The 22,235-nt window shown below is 39.0% G+C and overlaps 1 protein-coding gene and 1 non-coding gene across 6 annotated transcripts in view; both read right to left on the bottom strand.

Annotated features, from left to right (window-relative positions):
- The window catches only part of Rspo2 (R-spondin 2), a 135,669-nt gene extending 121,060 nt beyond the window's left edge, over positions 1–14,609 (bottom strand). Inside the window, exons 1-2 of one of the 5 annotated variants that reach the window (XM_078016778.1) lie at positions 13,975–14,609; positions 13,317–13,601 (exon numbers count right to left, since the gene is read on the bottom strand). In XM_078016778.1, coding sequence (XP_077872904.1) covers positions 13,317–13,431 — 115 coding nt within the window. In that variant the 5' untranslated portion in view covers positions 13,432–13,601; positions 13,975–14,609. The remainder of the gene's footprint in view (positions 1–13,316; positions 13,602–13,974) is intronic. The other 4 variants (XM_078016777.1, XM_078016779.1, XM_040293751.2 and 1 more) reach the window with 4 other exon arrangements.
- A 7,276-nt stretch (positions 14,610–21,885) lies between these two features.
- Trnaa-ggc (transfer RNA alanine (anticodon GGC)) lies at positions 21,886–21,958 on the bottom strand. The gene has a single exon. It is a non-coding gene; the product is annotated as a tRNA-Ala (tRNA).
- Between the last annotated feature and the right edge of the window lie 277 nt (positions 21,959–22,235).

Here is a 22,235-nt window from a genome sequence, read left to right as displayed (position 1 = left end):
ACTTCAGGGACAGAAAGGATCCCGAGGTCTCAAAAGGAGTAGGAACTCACTGACATCTTAAAATCTGGGACTTCTGGTTTCCAGAACTGTGAGAAAATGGATTTCTGTGTTTTGAAAATCATCTAGGATAAACCCACATAAATACAGTGATCTCATACTGGACAAAGGCACCATAAATATACATTGGAGAAAAGATAGCCTCAACAAGTGATAGTGAGAAAACTGGAAATTCACTCACAGCAAAATGAAATTAGACTCCTATCTCTCACCCTGCACAAAACTCAAAGTGGATCAAGAACCAAGGCATTAGCCCAGAGACCCTGTACCTACTAGAAGAAAAAGTGGGCCCAAATATCTACCACATCAGCTTAGAAACCAAATTCCTCAAGACGACTCCTAAAGCGCAAGAAGTAAAATCAATAATCAATGAATGGGATGGTATCAAAATAAAAAGCTTCTTCACAGCAAAAGGAAACAATCATGAACAAGAAGAGAAAGTCTACAGGATGGGAGAAAATCCTTACCACCTACATCAAGAGCATTAATCTTCACAATATGTGAAAAACTCAAAAAACTTTCCAAAAAATAACAAATAACCTAATCGATAAATGGGCAAAGGAACTAGACACTTCACAAAAGAAATAATTTGGTTAATCAACAAATATGTTAAGAAATGTTCAATATCTCCATCAATTAGAGAAATGCAAACTAAAACTACACTAAGATTCCATCTCACTCCAGTCAGAATGGCAATTATTAAGAATATAAGTAACAATAAATGTGGCAAGGATGTGAGGGGGAAAGGGTTCACTCATACATTGCTGGAGGGAAGGCAAATTGGTGCAACCTCTCAGGAAAGCAGTCTGGGAATCCCTAAGAAAACTTGGAACGGAATCACAATTTTGACCCAGCTATCCCAACTCCTTGGCATATACTCAAAGGACTTAAAAGTCAACATAGTACAGTGATACGGCCACATCAATGTTTACTGCAGCCCAATTCACAATAGCTAAGCCTCCCAACCTAGATGCCCTTCAACAGATGAATGGATAAAAAAAAAAAATGTGATGCATACACACAATGGAATATTACTCAGCCATAGAAAAAGAATGAAATTATGTCACTTGCCAGTAAATGGATGGAACTGGAGACTATCATGCTAAATGAAATAAGCCAGTCCCAAAAAACTAAAGGTCAAATGTTACTCTGATATGCTGATGCTTACACACAATAAGGGGGAGGGGAAGGAAGAACAAAAGTTCATTGGATTAGACAAAGGGGAATGAAGGGAAAGCAGATGAGAATAGGAGAGAAAATAAATTTTTAAAAATCTGGTTTGTGGCATCTAGTTATAGTGCCACTAGGACTATTACAGAATTTTAAGTGTGCTACCAATACACTTTTGAAAGTAATGAACATGAGTGTAGGTTGGGGGCCTTCATCTGCTTTACTCTTGAATCTAGGTAAATATTACTCTTAATATAGCCAATTCTTCTTGCAACCATATCACATAATCCCAAGTTGCATTAAAAAAATCAATGAAAAGCCTTAATCTCCAGCATTGTATATTCCATGGTTAGTTCTTTAATCTAAAAAAAAGAGTAACCTCTACATGTTTCTAGTTAGTGTTTCATCAGTAAATTCATCCTGTTATTTCTAGCCATTGAGATCTTTTTTGTAAACCAACAATTTCTTTAAATTTTTTTAGATATTGATGTGCCTTTATTTTGTTCATTTATTTATATATGGTGCTGAGAATTGAACCAAGTGCCTCATACATGCTAGGCAAGCACTCTACCACTGAGCCACAACCCCAGCCCCATAAACTAACAATTTAAATGCCCTGTTCAACTTCATATGACACAGAAGTGTGGATGGTATATCATCAGTGTACAATTAATTTTTTAAAAAAGTGTTTCAAGCAAGACTGAAGACAGAATCTCTACTGTACCAGAGGATTCCCACATCCATTATTACCCACCACTCTCTGCCAAATATAATTCAAGTAATATAAATGATGTACCTAACATCGCTCTTCTTCATCCAATAGGAATTTTAAGTCTCTTATGTTTTCAAAGATTCCAGTTATTAATGAACTTTTGTCAAATACTTTACCTTACAGCCTAGTGACCTCATTAAAGAAAGCAAAATATCTATATGCCAAAAGCCACAATGATTATAGCTGTACTGAAATCTCAGACTTGCTTATAATGGAACAGTCTACAAATTGACATGGTCATCTAAGAATGGAGAAATATGCTTTCTTTTCTCTTTGAAGAATTCAAACCAAATTCCAGTGTCTACAGTATTCACTGCTGAAGTTTACAATGGTGCAGAGTCTAAAGAAGAAATTTTGTTTGGTGTCCTCCAGTTAGGAAGGCAAGGGTCTCATAATTTGAATGCAAATAATTGTCAATAAGAATTTATATATAAGCAGCTATTAGATGCCATGTGCTTTACAGATGTTCACACGGTGGTTTGCACAGTGTGCACAGTGCTTAGGATCCTCCACTCAGTACACCTGCTTTTCCACACTTCATGAGAAGCTCTCCACTTTTGAAAAGGGTTAGTTTCCAAAGTCAAAGGATTAAGGCATCAAGAAAGTTCTCTTCCATTAATGGATAGTTTTCTAAATAGAAATTTGAATCTTCCTTTCTATGAAACATCTTCAAAAGTAGAATAAATCACATCCTTTTAAAAAAAATAAAATAAAATAAAAGACCAGCTTCAAGTCTTAGAATCTTGTCCCTGCTTTTTTCCCCTCTTCCTCGGATCAGCCTCTCCCATTTCTTCAAATCTTTCTACATTCAATGAAACTTGAGTGTTTCATGTACAGAAGACTGCCAAACCCTTTAGAACAGTAATTATTCACTTGAAACACTTTCAAGGTCATGTTGAGATTGCTCATAGTACTGCAAAGAACTAATTCTCTTTACTTCTGCAAAGGAAAGTAAATTATACCAAATTCGCAATTCTGGATAATCAATCCTCAAGCGTAGTTTTCAGACTCTAGATCAATTTTCAGGATAATTCAAGGAAGATCTTTTATGATCAACAGGATTCAGTCAAGAATCACACCAACCATAAACAAGATTTCTTGGCCACCAGAAGTGGTAAAAAGGCTTTCCCAGCCCAACAAATTAGCCTCAGCCCACTAAGAGCGCTTCTGGGAACCACCACTGTCCACTTAGAGCCCAGTGGTTTTTCAAATCACTTAGTCTCCTTACTCCAAAAAAGTTTCTCTACCGAACACAGCCAGGGGAAGGAGGGTGGCCACATAATAGCTAACATCAGTAGAAAAGAAGGCTGTGGGTAGAATAGCTCTAGTTTCTCTAAAATAATTAAAAGGCGTCCAGATGGATGGATAAACAAAATTTTCATCTAGTTTTCACATTCCAATTCACCCAGCCTACAGCTAGCTGTTCCCTAGCACTTCCTTGTATCTGCTAAGAGTGCAGAATGCCTAAGAGTTCTCCAAAATAGTCTATAAATCGGACCCTTAAACACACACATATACTCTAAAACATCAAAAATGAACTGTCAAAATTAGAATTTTTAACAGTGTTCTTCCACCTACAAGAACTACCCATAGGACCTGACAAGTCCGAGAAAAAGACTACCTTCGTGCCTATTTAGAAACCCAGGAATCCCAGGAGAAATTCTTCCCAATTAACTGGGCCATCAAGCATCTCTCCCTCAGGGAAGAGATTTCAAAAACCATCTATAGCAGTGAAATAGCTGAAAAGAATAAATATCACAGTTACCCCAAATAGTTCTATTTGGGAGGCTAGACATAGGCTGTGTCTTTGGTTAATATGATTAACCCTACTGTGATTCAACTAAACATCATAGAGAGAGCAGATTGGGTTTTCCATCTGAACCAATGGGTCAAAGTAAATCTTCCAAGTCTTACACAGGAAAAAAAAAAAAAGAATGATTAACTCAATGGGCAAGTTAGTAATGACATAGATAGCACACATCCTCCAGTGTTAAAAATTCAACTTCTAAGTACCACAAAGAGCCATTTGAACACAGCATGAGAGGGGAATAACAGTGAGGTACCAAAGGATTTTTAAACCCCAAGTCAGACTTTATTATATAAGGGGGGAAGTGACTTTTTTGAAAAATCTAAAATTTTGATTTTCAAATAAGATCAGACAATATTCACCATTATTTAAAGACTATAATATGAAAGATCCATGGAAAGAAAAGGGTCTGTCCATAAAGATTAAAGAATTTGGCAAACAATTTTCCAATTGAGCTTATTTGGCAACATGTGGAATCATTTGGGTAACTCCAAACTGCCAATTGCTTACATTTTTAGGCATACACTTAATGGAAAACATTTAAAAACCATGGATTTCCCAAAGTGGGTATACATGCTGGAATCTATCTGCAGACTAACAAAATCTCCAGCTTTAATATCTGCCTTGCTGGTATTAAAAATGGTTAAGTTTGCCTTTTGGTGAGGTCTTGTCAAAAAGAGATTAGGAACCAATCCAAAAATGCTTAGAAAGACTAAAATCTCTCTTGATCTGTCCCCTTCCTCCTCTGTAATGACATCGATATGATCTCAATATGAATGGAGGGAGCAGAGCAGGTTTGCCACCCCAATCAAGGAGCCAGAGCAAAGCACAAATCCTGTCTCACAGCAGAGAACAATGCAGGAGGGAAAGAATGCAAAGTGTGCCCTCTGTCGGTCCATGCATTTTAATTGCTGAGGTGATTGGTTGGCAATTTGTACAAAGCACCAAAACAAGGGGACTAAAGCCATCATGGTACAAAAATTCTAAAATGCACTGACATAGGAGCAAGGATCTAGCAACAGCCCACTGGCCAGGAGAGGAGCAAGCCCTGGTTCTCACCATTCTATGAAGTGGCAGCATGGTGCATCAAGTCACATCACAGCCACCTCTGCAAGACATCAGCTGAAAACTGTCAACAGCTATTTCTATCTCTACATTATCTATTTTGTTTATGAGAAAACTTTTCAGACAGCCCAATTTGTAATAATGCCCCTTATACGCTATATTTATGTTGTACTTTGTAAAAGTCTTTTTAAGGGGATGGAGAAGAGAATTTAACAACTATTGTCTTTGAGGAAGAGACTACTGGCTGAGCAATTTTTACTGAAATAAATCTTGAGACACTACACCTGGCGAATGGCTGAAAAACCCACAAAGAAAACAAGCTTTTAGGAAACAAGAACGATGCCAACTTGAAGCAGCTGCTTGGCATCATGCTACTTAAGCAAGTCTACTTGCTATTTCATTAATCAATGTTTCTTAACCTGATGAAGGAAAGAGAGGAACCCTGAGCTACTTTGAGACTTGAGGGAAAACTCCAGATCTTCCCCTGGAAAAAAAAGCAGAAAATGTTTTGCTTCTAATTTCAGAAGACTCGTTAAAACCCTGACCCCACCTATGAGCCGCAGATTAAAAACTCCTGCTCAAAAGAGACGTGCTGAGCAGGATAAATTTCATTTTATAAGTGTTCTTTTTATCCTTTAATTGTTGATAAAAATTGAAAGGTTTTTAAATAAATTATAAAGGTTTTTCTCCAAACTAGAGAAAAGCTACCTCTACTTTCTCTATACGGTAAAAATAAGAATATTTAATAGCTTTTCCCTGACCTTTATTGATTATTTTGATTGTACTGATATACATATAGACACCTAAAACACATATATACACACTGCTATAAACACACATATAAGTACCTACATAAGCACAAGTGCATGTATACACACATCTGCTTGCTCTGGCTCTTGAAGTACTAAAAATAAAAGATGTTCCTATAATTCATGTACAAGAATGATAAAAATATTTACCATAAAACTTATCCAAGTTTTTAACCAAAACATACTTATGATCCTATCCCTCAATAACTTCATCTCTCAGCCTTCAATTTTTTAAATATCAGCTACTTTATTAACTTAATTGTGAGTTGTAGGAAGTTCTGAGACTCAATCAAAATCTGTGGTCTGAAGAACTTTTAAATGGATTCAAAAGGAGACTTTTCTTTTGAAGATGTTTATATTCAAAGTATACCATACACAGAAAAAGTCAGGGAATTTAGAAATTTTGATTCCAGTTCTCTCTTCCACTTACCTATTAGTTTTCAAACTCAAGCCTCAGCTTGGTAAATAGCTCACCTTCCTTGAAAGTCCAAGAGGCTCTGCCTGCTTCCCAAGGTTAGTGAAATTCCAGTGTTCTAGAAGGCACTGAACAACTAGGTAGTTGCTTCATCCTATAGAAGAACTTGTCCTAAAATACATGTTGGGTCTCTCAGAGGTATGTCCTCATAACTGTAATACACTAAAGTCATAAATGTCACAATAAAGATTAAATTTCTCTTGCAGTAACTTAACCATATAAATATAAATGCCTTCAAGAAGGCAGCTACTACTGTCTTTTAATTTCCCCTAAATGATTTTTATATTCATATGGATCAAAGTGTTTGGGGATGCCAAGTCCCTTATTGTCCCTTTCTCTAGGGAAAAAAAATGCATTTAAAAATATAGTTACCCCTCTCCCACACATTTCCCTGCTGTACCCTAAATCACCTACCACTTAGGCTACTCTGTCATGCAAACAGCCAATGGGATGTCAGTACACAATCAGGTACAAGATATAATGCTCTATGAATTTCTGAAATTATCAGAAGAGACTTCAGAATGGGAGTTGGGCTAGGGATGCTTTTAGACTTCAATGTTTTGTTTTTCTAATGATATCAAGAGCAGCAAATAATGAGATTGCCCCTATTATTTAGCTATTCAAACTTTTGTACAACTATGTACAAAGCTCAAATTTGGGGAAAAAAACCACATTTTTCATTAAGTCAAAATTAACAGAATATCACAAAATTGCCTATTTACACTTTTTGTTCAACTCTGACTTGTACAGGAAGTACCCTACTAGGCCTAGTTTGAGGAGTACAATGAAAAACATGCCACTGTTTTGCCCTAGAGAAGCTCAAGATTGAATGAGATATTTCATGAAAATCAGAATGAAGAGGAAAATAAGAGTCCCTTAAGTCTAGCAGAAGAAGCTAAGGAATCATGAGGGAATGATTGATGTGAGCTTTAGAAAGGCAGACATACAATTCCAGGGAGGCTTCCTGGAGGCCCTGACATTTTGGCTGGGCACTAAGACGTGCTCAGCCATACAAAATGAAATAACCTGGTACAGTTTAAGGAGACAGTGAGTGCAGGGTTGCAAAAGGTTCAGAGTAGGCTGCAGGCAGATGGTGGGAACATTGACAGCCCCGTGAAAGAGGTTGGCACTCACGTGTGGTCAACATGGAGGCCTAGAAGTTTGAGGTTTATCAGCAGAAAAGTAACCCAATCCTTTCTATGATTGAGAACAATTCCGTGTGGCAGCATTCTAACAAAGAAAGCAAGGAGAACATAGAGGCTGGGGAAGGAGGAGTCTGAGAACTGAGCTAGGAAATACCTTTGGGAATGGAAAAGTTGGGATGAATATAAACACTGGTATAGTTTAGGCTACAATGAACTGATTTTTAAAAAGCCACAGAAAAGTCCAATACAGCAGGGAGACTTCCCTCCATGAGTAGAAATAGGAAAAGACAGCAGAGGGACAGAGTTGAGAGAAGCAACGAGGAAAACACGAGTTGTCAAGTTTGAGCATGAAGTATCGATTTATACAGCAGTAGTCGGGAAATCAGTATCACATAAAGTTTCAATAATGTTGAGGGCCTGGGATTGTGGCTCAGCAGTAGAGCACTCCTCTAGCACCGGCGGGACCCGAGTTTGATCCTCAGCACCACATAAAAATAAAGGCATTGTGTTGTGTCCATCTACACCTAAAAAATAAATATTAAAAAAAAAATGTTGAGGATGCAGTGGAAGACCCTGCACAGAAGAACAGGGATGGGTTTTTAAAGAAATCCCTCAAAGAAAAAAAAATACAAGGTGAAATATCACCCAGCAAACAGTGTGTGTCACCAGCCAAATGGAGGAGAGCTTCCTGATAGAGCTGTGATAAATCATCTCCCGGGAAACCAACACCACAGGACTGTGGTGATGGATGTGGCCAGAGCAGACAATGAGGCAGGAATGGATCACGGATGACCATTTATACACCGCTGTCACAAATCCCTATGCCCTCTACTTAGTTCTGCTGTGAACCTAAAGTGACTCCAAAAAAAAAAAAAAAAAATGATGATTTAAACTTTAAGAAAACTACTTCAGGAAAAGGATGGAGGTAGAAGCCAAAGCCTAACAGACTAAAGAGTGAATTAATACAACAGGTTTATCAAGAAAAGGGACAAGATGGCAGGCAGGGCCAGGAAGGGGCCAGAATGCAGGGTCAGAGAGACTGCAAGGCCTTGGAACAGAGAGAGGTCTGGAGGAGAGGACAGGCGGAAGGCAGACCCTGGAAAGAGGGAAAGCACACTCACCTTTCCCCATCTCATGCCCTCCCCCAGCCTTCCTTCATCCTAAGGACAGATCAAAATGAAAGGATGGAACACAGGAGTAAAAATGCTGTTTAGTTCTGAAAACCCAAACCTCCACCATCATCCCACCCACACCCTTTATATTCATCCCAAAGCTTACGGCTTTCTTTTAGCATATTGATTCTCAAACATTACATTGAAAGATCTGTCATCTATTTACTGGATATGAGATGGATGAGAGTACCTATTTCCAGTGGGTTGAGGGATTGTATAAAGGCAGTCAGTTGAAAGGAAAGAAGTAAAAAGTAGGGCTGGGGGTGTGGTTCAGTGGTAGAGCCTATCGAGTGTGAGAGCCTGGGTTCAATCCTCAGCACCACATATAAATAAACAAAATAAGGGTATTGTGTCCACCTACAACTAAAATAATATTAAGTAAAAAGTAGCCTACTAAATCCATAAACTGGCCAGATTTTGGATAAATGAAGAGGAGGTTTTGCATTAAGGAATCAAAAGTAATACGTCCAACTTGTGATTGTTGCAAATATTGGATTCTATTCAGACTTGATTTTAAGAGCAGATAAAGTAAGCCAGAATTAAATGGAGGCTAGGCAAACATCACCTATTCTGAATCACTTCCAAATTTCAGTGGCAAAATAAAATGTTGGTGTGAGCACAGCAACTTCCTGACCTCCCTGTATTGGTAAGACACTGGCCAGAAAAACTGATGCAATTGTGCTGGAAGCAAAACCAGTCGATTAAAAAACAAGAAAAAAAGAACATGTTTATGTTGCAAAATTAAACAATCACATCAGCTTTTCTGAAATACTCTGGAACTCAAAAAAGCATGCATGCAAAATGTATTTTGAAGCATTTCCATTTAAGTGTAGGTTAATACGTTCCATGTGCCACTTAATATTATGAAATAGGAGAAATAAACTATTAAAAAGTACTTGTAAAAAAAAATCCCCAAATCTCTTCATCAACTTTTTAAAAAGACAAACACAAATTAATTCAGCCTATACAATTTAAGAAAAAGTTATTTATCTTTTTGTCCCAACCTCATTTGCCAGAAACACAGCACACTGTTTGTGGTAAACACTTCATTATCATGTAAGAAGTCAAATATAATTTTGCAAAAAATGAGATGTTATAGAGGAAGGAGAAGATGAAGCTTCAGTCAGTATAGAAAAGGCTACAGAAATCAACTCCTGCCACACCACGCCCCCTACCATCAGTCCACCAGAAACACCAGTTGTATGTCTAGAAGGCTTGCTGCTTTCAAAGAGTTTTAAAGAAGTTTGCATTAAGTCCCTGGTTAAAATATGGAAAGGATTTAAGATTAAGTCATCATATGCCAAGCTCAAGAAATTCCAAGGGATCATAACAAAGTTATGATTTGTCTATCCACTTTCAGTAATTCAGCCTGAAATGTAGCTTACAATCATTCCAAAAAAATATAATCAAATAACCTCATTTGCCATACAAATAAATCATAAGAGGTCCATAAGACAGATACAGTAGGGATTCACAGTAGCTAATAATGACTGTGCATTGAAGTGGGATAAAAGGGCCAATGAATATTAACATTGTTACCATGTAGACCAAACATAAGTTGTCAATCAGATTTCCAAAATGTTGGTATGTGTCTTTCTTCCACAAAGATATTCATTCTCAGTATTGTGTTTGTGCCTAATTTATAGAACAAAAAAAAAAAAAAAAAAGGAAAGAGTATTCCAGCTGGGCCCCATTAGGGACTATCAAACACATTTTCTGACTTTGCTTCAAATATGGAGAAGAAAAATGCAGAAGGAGATTAGCAGAGTTGTTCATGATGGTCTCCCCCATACAAAATTTTGTACAAAAGTATAGAAAGTTTTACATTCTATTTTCTCAATCCACCGGCTGTATTTTGAAATAAAACATAGAGTTAAATGATACATTTGCGCTCTATTCCAGACTGGATGCAATTGATTTTAACTGACTAAATTATCTGATCTCTGCCAAGAATTTTATTTCATTAAGAAAATGATATTATGGAGCATCTGAGATCATAGAGCAGACTAAACATAATGCCAAAGGAGTTCTGAGAATGCTCCACAGTGAAGGTTTGATTATTTGCAGATGGAATATGAAAAAAGAAAAAAAAAAAAAAAAAGAGGTCCCAGGGGAAGCCTAACCAATCCTGGTACCGCTGCCGCCTACACAGGAACACAAGCCAAGAAAACAACTGGTCTTCCAAGCTACAACACCTTTTCTAAAAAGTAGTAATCACTTTTCTTCCTAGAAAGTAATATTTAACTGCCACTATACAAAACAAAGGGGAAAAGGGAAATGTTGGCACCACAATAAGCTCTAGCATGTCAACTGTCACTGCTGACATGATTTGGCTAGTAGTCAGGCATTCACCAAGAAACTAATTTAAATCAATCTCCTTTGGGAAAGCCAATTGTTTGGTATGCACAACAATTGGTGTAGGATCAATCAGTGGACATGAGATCAATTAAAACCAGCTTAAGTTTGTGAAGAGGGGCAATTCACACAACTTGAGTTAGATCTCTATTCATTTCAATACCCTCACAATGCAGTCCTTAAGCTTCCTTGCAAAGCAGAAAAGCTACTATCACCCTGCACTGTCTAGCCAGCCCTTTAAGTAGTTCCACTTTTAATTAAAAACACAGTACACCCTTTGTTGGCACAGATAGTGTGGTCACTTTTAAGGACCGAAGTTATTTTAGCTAGAAACTTGGGATTTGGGAAAGGACATCTGTTGGGGGTGAGGGGGGTGACATACTTTGATAAAATTTTTTTTCCTTTTCTTTTACAACCTTATTAATTTATATGTACTTAAAAGCATTCAAAGTTTATGCAATGGAAAGGTCAGTTTGGCCACAGTTAATACTGCACACTTTGGAACTGGGTTTCTAAATGTCAGCGCCTGGGGAAGTGGATAGTAGCTGCTACATGAGATTTTGCTAAGGCAAGCTTTGAAGGAAATGGGTTCTGCCACAGGCAGAACCTTAAGAGATGGCCCTGTGGAGAAACATGCAGTATCGCTTCTGGCCGCAGGAGTGCTGTAATGTCATTCTCCAAAGAACAGCATCAACAGCATCACTGCATTAAGTTCACTAAAACAACGTGCTTGATTCTTCGCCACTCAAACACAATGGGACAGGCGGGGTAGATCAGAAAGCCATGACTGAATAGTAAAGAATTTGTTCAAGGGTTTTAGATATTTCTATATTTTACAAACTTTAAGCACTTTAGTTTTTCAACTAGGCTTCAGCTTTTAAAGGGGGAGGGGAACCTCTTTAAACAATTTTGACTGCAGTATAGCCAAAAATTCCAGCTTTGCCAAATAATACCTCGAAGGAAAATACTGGGGTGTGGAAGGACGCGGAGAGGGGCTTTTCAAAGTCATATCAAACTCTCGTGGCCTATAGAAAGAAATTTTTCCCTTGTATTTTTAGATAGGGCAATTTCTAAAAATAAGCATTTTCTAAAGTCAGAACTGAAAGAGATGTGGGGGGTAGGTGTATGTATCCTTAATGTCCAGAGATACATGTCAGCCATGGCAGTTGGTAGCTGGAGAAGTCTCTCACCAGTCATACCCAGCTCTGCCCTGGGGTAGGTCAAACTCCAGCTCTTCCAATGGTGAGAACTGCTTAATGATACCCTAAAAAAATACCCATTAAAAATAAGACTTGAAAAAATCTAAATGTAGGGCCGCAGGTTCCATAAAATGAGTTATAAACAAATCACATCACAGGTCGAGATGTTTATATCACGGGGGTGGAGTGGGGGGGGGGCAAGATCTATGACTCTCTCAACAAATTCTAGCAGCACCAAAGTCTGAACTGCTGGTGCTGCTCTCAGCAGGTAAGTGCCTGCAAAGGGCTTCTGCACACATGCCCTGAGCGCATAATTCAAGGGATGTGTGGCGGTTCATGTTTAAATCCTCCGGGAAGACTTAATTGTGCCTAGCTGCACATACCCTAAAATGCAGTTGGATGAGCTGCAGGCCCAGCAAGGCTGCAAGACCGAAATAAGCCCACAATAAATCTGTAGGAAAGCTAGTTAATTCTCCAAAACCTTCCTTGAGGTTGGCATCCGCGTTCCTTGCTGCTCGCACAAGTGATGGAGAGGGAGCGAGCGGTTAAAAAGCCGCAAGTGAATTTCGTTGTGCACAGAAATCCTACTCCGAAATTGCTGCTTTTGAGGAAAACAAATGGAGAAGCAAAGCGGGGCCTATTTTTAAAAACATCACGCTGCAGGCAAACACTCTAGAAAGCCAACGCAGGAGTAGCTGGTTCATTCAGAAAGTTCTCCTTTTCCCCCGAAAAGGTCTCAGGTTCCCTAAAAAAAGAGAGCAATAGTGCTCTTTTCCTGGAAACGCAGGTTCTTCAGCTCAACTTGACAGAAACTCTTACCCAGCTCTTCAACACCCCCACCCCCACCCTCAGAGGTTAGGCCAGGTCCAAGCAATTGGGGCAGGGATTTGGGGGCACGAAGATAGAGAAAAATGGGGTTTAAGGAAGATATTAAGAGGACAAAAAGAGAGCAAACAAGAAAAAAAATGGATCCCAGATAAGAAATGAGACCCAAGAAAGAGTCCCGGAGTGGAGGCGCGGGAATCACCCGGCGTGTGAACCGCACGACTTAAGAGCTGAGCGCTCTGGAGACGCCGGGCTCCCCGGGCTCGCAGCGCGTCTCATTCTGGCTCACCGCACCCACCCGGGACAGAGGAGACCGGCATTCTGCAGCCCTCGGGGCCTCAAAAGAAAAGAGAGGTGGTCCGCAAGAGCTGGGCTGTGGAAAGCACCGTCCTGCCCATTTGAGCCCCCGAAGCCGAGTGGTGGGCGAGCGCCTGGACACCCCCGCCCACACGGGACCCCACGCACCTTCAGCTGAGAGGGACCCACCTCGCTTACTGCGTCTCCATCGATTGCCTTGGCAGTGGCTGTAATCCATACAGTTCAGAATGATGAGGGCAAAAGAGAAGAGGCGAAACTGCATCTGGACGGTCGGGCGGAGGAGAGACGCCTCTCAAAGTAGGGGAACTGAAAGGTTCATCCAAAGAGACGGCACCGGCTGCGCTGCTGGGGACGACACAGAGGAAGGGTTGCCACTAGCCCCGGGGCTGCACTGGTCAATTCGGCGCGTTCAGCATCTCTTCTACCATGAACCTGAGAGACGAGGAGCGAGAAAAAGAGTGGATGGAAGACTGAGAGAATCACGGCCAGGCAGCTGCGCCTTCGCGCGTCCCAATTTAAAGAAGGGAGGGAAGGAGGAAGCAAACCCAATGCCTGGCACGAGCCACGGAGCAGCCTATTGCAGAGCGTTAACAGCTGCAGACGACTTGGAGAGGAATTACCATCAGTGAATTAGTAACCTCTGCCGAGCTAAGGGCTCCGACCCGGGGTAAAAGTGCGGACGCTCAGGGGAATGAAAAACGCCCTAAAAGCACCGAGAGTGCAGAGTTAAAAGAACATTCTTGGGTCCTTTAGGCCCCACGGTGGGGTACTCAAGCGCTGCGGCAGCGAGGTGTGGGTTGCCTACCGTGCGCACATACGTCTCGGGAGGCAAGGGGTGCCTAGGCGCGGCGTTCCATCCCGAGCTCGGGAAGCGAGCCGCTTGGTTAGCACGTGGGCTCGAGAAAAGTTTGCCAACACCCGCCTAGAGCTCCTGGCGGCTCTGGGATTCCGGTCCCCGCGGCTGGGTCGGCACAAGCTGAGGGTCCTCCGGCCGGCGGCGCCCGGCAGGAACGCGGCGGGGCAGGCGTTTCCGCAGCCACTAAGATGCTGCGTCTCCACCCGCGAGTGCGATCCCAGAGCCAGGGGTGCTTCGGCTTTCGGCGTTTCTGTCCAATAGTACTGCTTCTCGGGCTCTCTCCACGGTCACTCCCCAGCTAAGGTTTCTCCCTGACCAGCCCGTGAGAGACTAGAACACTCTCGGGAGGCCGAAGAGATGTGGCGAGCGCACTTTCCAATGGAGATGCAGACCAAGGCTCGGGATGCCTCTATAAGTAGGTGGTGGCATCTAAATCCAGGCTGCCTCAGCGTTCCTGGGTCCTAAAGCCAGAAACTCTTGGGTTTCCCTGAGGTCCTAAAGAGAGCTGACCGCCTCTAAGGAGCCTAACTCCAGGAGAAACCCTTGCGGAGCTTTTCAAGAGGAGATGGCCAATGTGAACAGCAGCTCGGGTCACAGGCGCCCCCTGACCTTGCTTTGCGCGAGAGACAAGCGATTCACGCCCAATTCGTCCTCTCTAGCGCTCTGGGATCTGTTCCAACCTTAGCGCCAACCTTCCCGCAGGGGGATCTGAGGAGGGACTGATGCCTTCTACACTTTCCTTCCCAAGCTTTAGGCCAGGACCGCTGCTACTGACTAGCACAATTTAAACTTGAGCCACATTCCGCCACACCTCTGCCACTTTTTAATTTACATCTTGGCTTTGTTTTATAGGAAGAGCTGAAAGCAGACTTCAGATCTGAAAGCAAGACTGAAATCAAAATGTACAGTTTAGGGAGTGAGATGAGTTTTTCTAAAAAGCTTTTCCTTGTCCTCAGAACTGTTGTTACTTTGTTTTTCCTGCTGGACATTTCATAAAAATGTGTGATACCTTGTCTGCAGTACTTAAGAAACTGGGACCCTGATTTTTTTTAAGAAAAATTCACTTTCTATTGGTGTTTCTCATTCTTAGTTCCCCTCTCTCCTCCCACTTTGAAATTTTCCTGAATTAAACTTCCAGGTGTCTTGGGTTTGAGGGAATACTCTACTCAACAAGGTTTTACATTAAATACACATGCTTCTACCCTTTTTCTTGCTGGTGAAATCTCCTGTCCTGCACTCAATACTGTAGGGAAGAATGTATTTGTCCCTTAGGCAAAAGATAGGAATTTATACTGCTAAACATGGCAGTATGGACGTCTCTATAGACATGCTCACAGGTACTATATTATTATGGTAGCATCTTATTTAAATTATTAAAAAGTTTCAGAAAATACTCAGAAATTTGAGCCAAGACAATCATTAAAAAAAAAAAATAACATCAAACTACTCATGTTTGTTAACTATTCCATTATACCTGCCTATCGTGCTAGGAATTTCAATATTATGCCCTTTGTGCATGCCTGAGAACACTCAAGTGAATCTGAGATGAGGTCATTGGTCCCACTTCATAGATAAGAAAATCCAGCCCTGAGACTGGCCCACAGGGCATGAACAGAGTTGACAAAACACATTGCAGAAACAGCGAATCTGTTTCTTGGCTTTCTAAGTCTTTGATTTTTATCACAGAATTTGGAAGCAATTGGAAACATTTCAACTTTGGGAGTGATGCCGCATTCAGCATAATGACTTGATATTCTACTGAGTCTCTCCAGTATCATAAGTACCACTTTCTCCCCCATATACTCACATGCATGTAGCAGATGTATTGCACTAATAAAGGAGTAAAATCCATGGAAGTTTACCTAGCATGTCCTGAGTTCAATCCCTGCACCACTATGTAAATAAACAAATCCTGGGGGGGGGGGGGTCATGACAAAAAAAAAATCTCTAAATAAGCTCCCTGCCTTCCTGAATAGTTTGAGGCCCCATATGGCATCAATGGCGGTGAGTGTCCTTTCAAATGCCTAAAGAAAAATAAGCACAAACCCAAGCAGATTTAGCTCCACCATTTACCACCAGGATTACTTTGAGCCGCTCTCTGGATCTCAGCTTCCTTGGTAGTATTTTCAGGAAGTCAGGCCAAGGTCACTTTCATCTCTATCATGCTCTGGCTTAAAATCAATTTTCCATTTTCTGTTGAGATGTTTACTATGGGATCTGACCAATGTGAGGACAAACTCATTATCTCTTTGTAGAAAAAGAGACATCCTTGTTAAATTACAGACCTCTTTCAACCTTATCCCTGTAAAGATAACTTTCCATAATTTTTGTCCTTTGGGTGGCACAGTTGGCATTTTTTAAAACCAGAGATACTTTTCAGTTTAGTGAACTTCCAGATTAAGTTCATGAAAAAGAATTGTAACAACCCCACTTCTGTAAAAATATGCTCTCACTTCTGGTTTCTCTTTACCCTCACCATTCTCTTCACTGAACTTCAAAACTCTGCCATGCTTAGTTAGTGGGACATTTAAAGTCTCATGCTAAATCTCTGGGGCTAATATGTTGATAATGCAGGGAAGGGTTTTTTTTTGGGGGGGGGTTGTTGTTGTTGTTGTTTTGGTTTGGGTTTTTTTTTTTTTTGCATTTTTTTCCATTCACTGAATATTTTTTTCTGATTTCAAGAACCCAGGAATGTTCTTTCTACTCAAAAATACAACCCCAGTGGATCCTAAACTATCATTAACTTTAATCCCATATCTCTGCTTCCTTTCATTTCCAAATTCTGTGTTGTCATTGAGGCTCACAGCTTACAGATTCTACATTTCAGAGTCTCAATGAACTTTTTCTTCAAACTAAATTTATATTGTGTTTCATTAAACTAGGTTTGTAAATAGACATGTGCCAGTGTCTGTGTACAGAGAAGCATACTGATGATATTTAAGATGTAGACTGCATATCACTCTTAGGCAAAAGAGAAGGTTAACAGAGGCCTGGAGTAGGGAAAGATGTAAAGACTAGAGGCAAGTTTTATATTTTGCTCTTTTAAGTTTGAATTCATTCAGATAGCTTAAAATCAATTTTTACAAAAGGATATCTATGGAAAAGGCTCTCATACCTCACTCCCCCAGGTAGTGAGTGAGTTCTCCTTAGAGATAAGTTATTCTTGTATAACCTACCAGGTTCTGAGTAGACTTCAAGAGATATTTTGTGTTTATTAAGCAAATATATATGTGAAGATAAATGCGTACATGCGTGTGTACATCCACTTGTAATATATTCTTTCCATTTTTTATGCAGCAGTATTAGTTGAATACTTTATTCGCTGATCAGCATCTTGTTTCTTCAATGTACTTTACAGTTCATTGAACATCAGTTCATAGAGAATGTCCTATTCTTTTTATACATTGTATATCTTTTCATTGTCTGGCTGTGTTGAGTCAGCTGCCTACTGATAGACAGTCATATTGTTTTCATTCTTTTTCTGTTATAAGCAAAGTTTTAATTAACTCTCATAGATCATTTTATAAATTCCTTCAAGTAGAAAAGTTGGATCAAACAGTTAGACATATGTGTGTGTGGCTTGTTGTATGTTTTCTACAAATTGTTTCCTGGGGACGGGGGAGTCTATCACACTGGCCAATATTTTTTTGACTTTTGATACTTGTAAGCAAAAAGTGGTTATCTCAGCATATTTTCACATGGGATATTTTTCCCTTTAAATGCCTTTACTATGCGTTAGTCACTTACATTGCTTTTACACGAACTCTCTGAACATATCATTTGATGCTTTTTCTATTGTGTTCCTGGTCTTTTAGTTTTGCTTTTTAGAATATGAACATAACAATATATATTATGTTGTGAGATTTGAGTTGCAAATACTTTTCAAACTTTATCATTTGTCTTTTATATTTGTTTCTAATGTATACCAATATATATAATAATTTTAAATATTTTTACATAATGAAATTTGTCAATCTTTTATAAATTCAGAAAGGTCATGCTTGAAAAAGCTCTTTCACATGCCACTCTCTTTAAATTTCTATTTTGGAGTCTGCTAAAACTTACTTTCAATATAAAGAACCTCAGAAAGTTAATGATTTTTATGACTGAGAAATGAGAGCTAAAGATAGATTGAAATTTTTCTGAATATTTAAACATTTAAGTTCACAGATTTGGTTGATTTTGGCATTGATTCTTGTTTTCATTAAGCTAATTGATTTAGAGTTCTCTTATCTTTTATGTTATCAGATATTCATATTTTCAAATTCAAATTTTCCCACAATCTTTTTATTCATTGTTGATATTTGTTCATGTTGTATATTCTCTTCTAAGCCAGAATTTATCCTTTAATTGCTTTGGAATAAATTATGGCATTTTTTGATATTATGTCAATATTAACTGTATAAGTTTTTTTTCCTTTAAATATAAACAAATGTCTCTTTTGCTAGTTGCCTATGTTATCACATGTTCATTTATTATATTTTGTATAAAGTAATTAAATCAATATGAAGGATCTTCACCAAGGTCAGGACCAGTCCTTATCCAGGCTAATTCGTTGTTTTTAAAAAGCGTATCATAATCACTTATTTAACATTTGAAAAATGTGTAAATATTTGACTCCTCCAAATGTTAATACTGTTCTGCCACTTGAAAACTCTCTGTACACTGATGTGATAAGGCCTATTTCTTGATTTGTTCTCCATCCCATGGAAGAAATCCAGGAGGCAGTTTTGTTGACTTCAAAGGCCATCCAAATCAGACCAGCTTAACAGAAAAAACTCAAGATTTGACCTAATGTTTTAGAATCATTTCCCTTACATATCCTTTATGTCCTAAACTTTTTTGAACTACAGTAATTTATGTCATTACCATTCTTTTTCATGTAAAAGTGGTTGCTAGAAGGAAGCATTACTATACTACATTAAAGAGAGATACCAAAGATTCTCTGTTTCTAAAGAATTAGGCTCAGTCCCCATTAATATAAATAGAATGTGTGTTTTCACTGTGTTTACCACACTGAATTAGCTGTGCTTATTGAGATAAACATAATTGCTAATAATAAGAGATAAACATAATCCCTAAGACCAGGAAATATCCTCAGAATTTTTTTTCCCCCACTGGTATCCAAAATAGCTATACCTTTCTAAACATTTGATTTGGTTTTTAAGTTATGATTATAATGAACTGTACTACTGCTCAAGAGCAAATCTGTGACTTACCATCAACAAGTGCATAAGACTTTATAACTAGCATTTTATTTATTGGTTTCATTTCTTCATATTTTTACCCGTATTTTCCCTTTGCCATATTTTCTCACTTATTTTCAATATATTTTACTTGCAATGTCATATGCATCTCACTTTAACCTTGGAACAATACAGAAAAGATTTTTTAATGACTGTTTTCTAGTTATGAATAACCCTTTATTTTTATTTATTCATTTATATGCAGTTCTGAGAATGGAACCCAGTGCCTCACACATGCTAGGCAAGCATTCTACCACTGAGCCACAACCCCAGCCCCTAGAAAACATTTTTAATAATAAAATATATATCATTTTTTTATACACACACTCACACAGAAAGTTCAGAGAATAAATATTGGGGTTCTTCTAGTTGGGGAAATAAACATGCAGTGGTTTGGGGATCAACTGGGCCTACTGGGAGATCCAAGCTAACCAAGCCAAAAACTTAATTAATCACTCAATTTTTATAGGTCCCTATTCTTCTGGACCACAATTTTGGGTGTCAGGAAATTAATGTCAGTTTAGAGTTAGTATCTTGTATTCCCCCAGAGTCTGGTAATTTCCCCTTCCCAGAAATATAGTTATCTGAGTAAATGGCCCTAGGTCTTGTAGAGGAAGGCCAGGAAAAATATTTAGAGTGAGGATACTTTTCCAGAGCCTTGACCTCTTCATGCAAGAGATTCTGAGGCCCTGGTGGCTCAATTCTGAGATTGGCAAAGGAGTTGTGACTCTCTATTGTGATGACTTGAGTGATACTTGTAAGCCAGACCAAACGTTTTTCTGTTATACAAATCAAGTATGACATAGTTGGCTGCCCAAATTGTAACTACCAGTTGTAACCATATTACTAGCTGCAAAAGCACAGACTATAATAGAAATATTTCTTCCTTGATTTGATATGAATATCAAATATCAATGTTTTATTTCCTATCCTCTACTAGCTCACATAAGAAATATGAACTGTACTTATATCTTATATCTCAGTATTTAAACTAAAGAATATGAAATAGTGAGTGTGATTCAACTAAAACAATGCATATTACCCCAAGATGAAAAGGGTATCTGAGACTTTGTGTGTCCTCTTTGGGAAGAAGGTCAATATGTTTTTCTGTGGATAGGTGTTCCATGTTCCATGGAAGCACAAATTCACTTTTGTCTTTATTCAGAAATTAAATGTGGTTATCAGGTGCATATTAGATCCAAAATTGTCAACAGACGGACTGTTGTGGTTTGTAGTGTATCATCTGGGTTAAGTTGGAAACTATATTTCCCACACCTCCTGTTGTACGATGGATTTGGAGTGAGAGCTGGCTGAAAGACGGATTTAGATGAGATTTTGGAGATGGACAGAAATAGAACAGTGGTTAAGACTTTCTGAAAAACTTTAACAGTAAGATGCAATGAGGGACAGAAGCTGAAGTCCACCAAGGGAACAGCTTAAACTCTCCCTTTTGCTATACATCCAGCTCTTCTTCCTGACTGGTGGTCCTGCTGACCTACAGAGACCCCAAGCCTGCTACTCTGGACTGCAGTGTAGTCAGGAGCTTTCTGTTGCCCTCTCCATAAAATCCTCTGTGGCTCTCACACTGTGGTGGTGACACAAAATGGTTCTCAGATATATTAGCAACTCTCCTGATTCTCTTTTGTCCTTTCCAGAACTTCACTTCCTAGCTCCTCTCAGAACTGTGTAAGATCTAATTCCTGTAATAAATTCCTTATTCACAACATCCACTGACTCTATCCCCCAGATCAAACCATGACTGATACAAATATTTTTTTTATTGATTTCCCATTTAAAAAAATAAAAAACTTACTTCCTTTTGCCCCTTTTTCCCCCTGCATACCATCCTTCCATCCTTCAAATATAGTTTGATCAATATTAAGTAGTTGAATCATTATGACTAAGTATGTTATTCAGAGCTGAGTCACATAGTCAACTGTGAGTACAGTTACTTTCCTGTACAACTTTTATTTTCTCTGCAATCATCATAATCTTGTTCTTCTCAGCAGAATTTCCTGTGCCCACCATGAATTCAACCTAGCTACTCTCCTGGCCATCTGAATCACCCCTTGATATATTCATTCACACCAAATAGGCCATTGATTCATCTTCCTGAAGGCCCTACTGAAGGTTCCAGTGTGCTTCAGCTGAACAGGATGTCCCCTCACCATCTTCCTGGAGAGTCCCTTTCCTGCTTATCTCTGGTGAATTTGTCTCATGTCTTTCTCTTTCTTGGTCCATTGTGGTATAGGTCATTTTCTAAGAATTTCCTGAAGATTTTTATAAAGGGCAAATGTTTTGACACTTTGCATGTATAAAAATGTTCCTATTCTCTCCTCACAATTGACTGTTTGCCTGGTTGTAACGTTCTAGATTAAAAACCATCATCATGTAGTATTTAGAATTTTGAAGTATTTAGTATTGTCTTTTATTTTCAGGAGGCCAAGGCCATTCTAATTGCTGATCCTAATTTATGTTCCTATTGAAGATCATTCCCAAAAGCTTACCAGTCTGAAATTTCACTGGTGTGAATCTTTTTTTCACTGAATTTTCTGGAAGCTACATAGGCTTTTAAACTTGCAAATGTATGTCCTATTTATTTATTTATTTATTTTGGCAGTGCTGGGGATTGAACCCAGGACTTTATGCATGCCAGGCAAACACTCTACCAACTGAGCTATATCCCCAGCCCACTGGAAATATTCTTAAATTATTTTATGGATGTTGTCCACCCCCTTCATTTTCTCTTCCTTTTTGGGAACACCTATATTCAAATATAAGATGTCCAAGAGTGGTCCTCTAATTCTCCTACATTTTCTTCCTTATTTTTCATCTCTGTCATTTTTTTCCCCCTCTACTTTCTGGAGTATTCCCTTAGCTTCATCTCTCAAGTCTCCTAATGAGTTTTCCATTGCTCTTCTCATTTTTTTTTTTAATTTCCAAGAGATCACTTTTTCTTTTTAA

The sequence above is a fragment of the Ictidomys tridecemlineatus genome, chromosome 7 (genome assembly GCF_052094955.1).
Source record: "Ictidomys tridecemlineatus isolate mIctTri1 chromosome 7, mIctTri1.hap1, whole genome shotgun sequence".
Classification (NCBI taxonomy): domain Eukaryota; kingdom Metazoa; phylum Chordata; class Mammalia; order Rodentia; family Sciuridae; genus Ictidomys; species Ictidomys tridecemlineatus.
The sequence above is the reverse complement of the archived record's forward strand: the minus strand, read 5'-3'. Positions and strand labels throughout refer to the sequence as shown.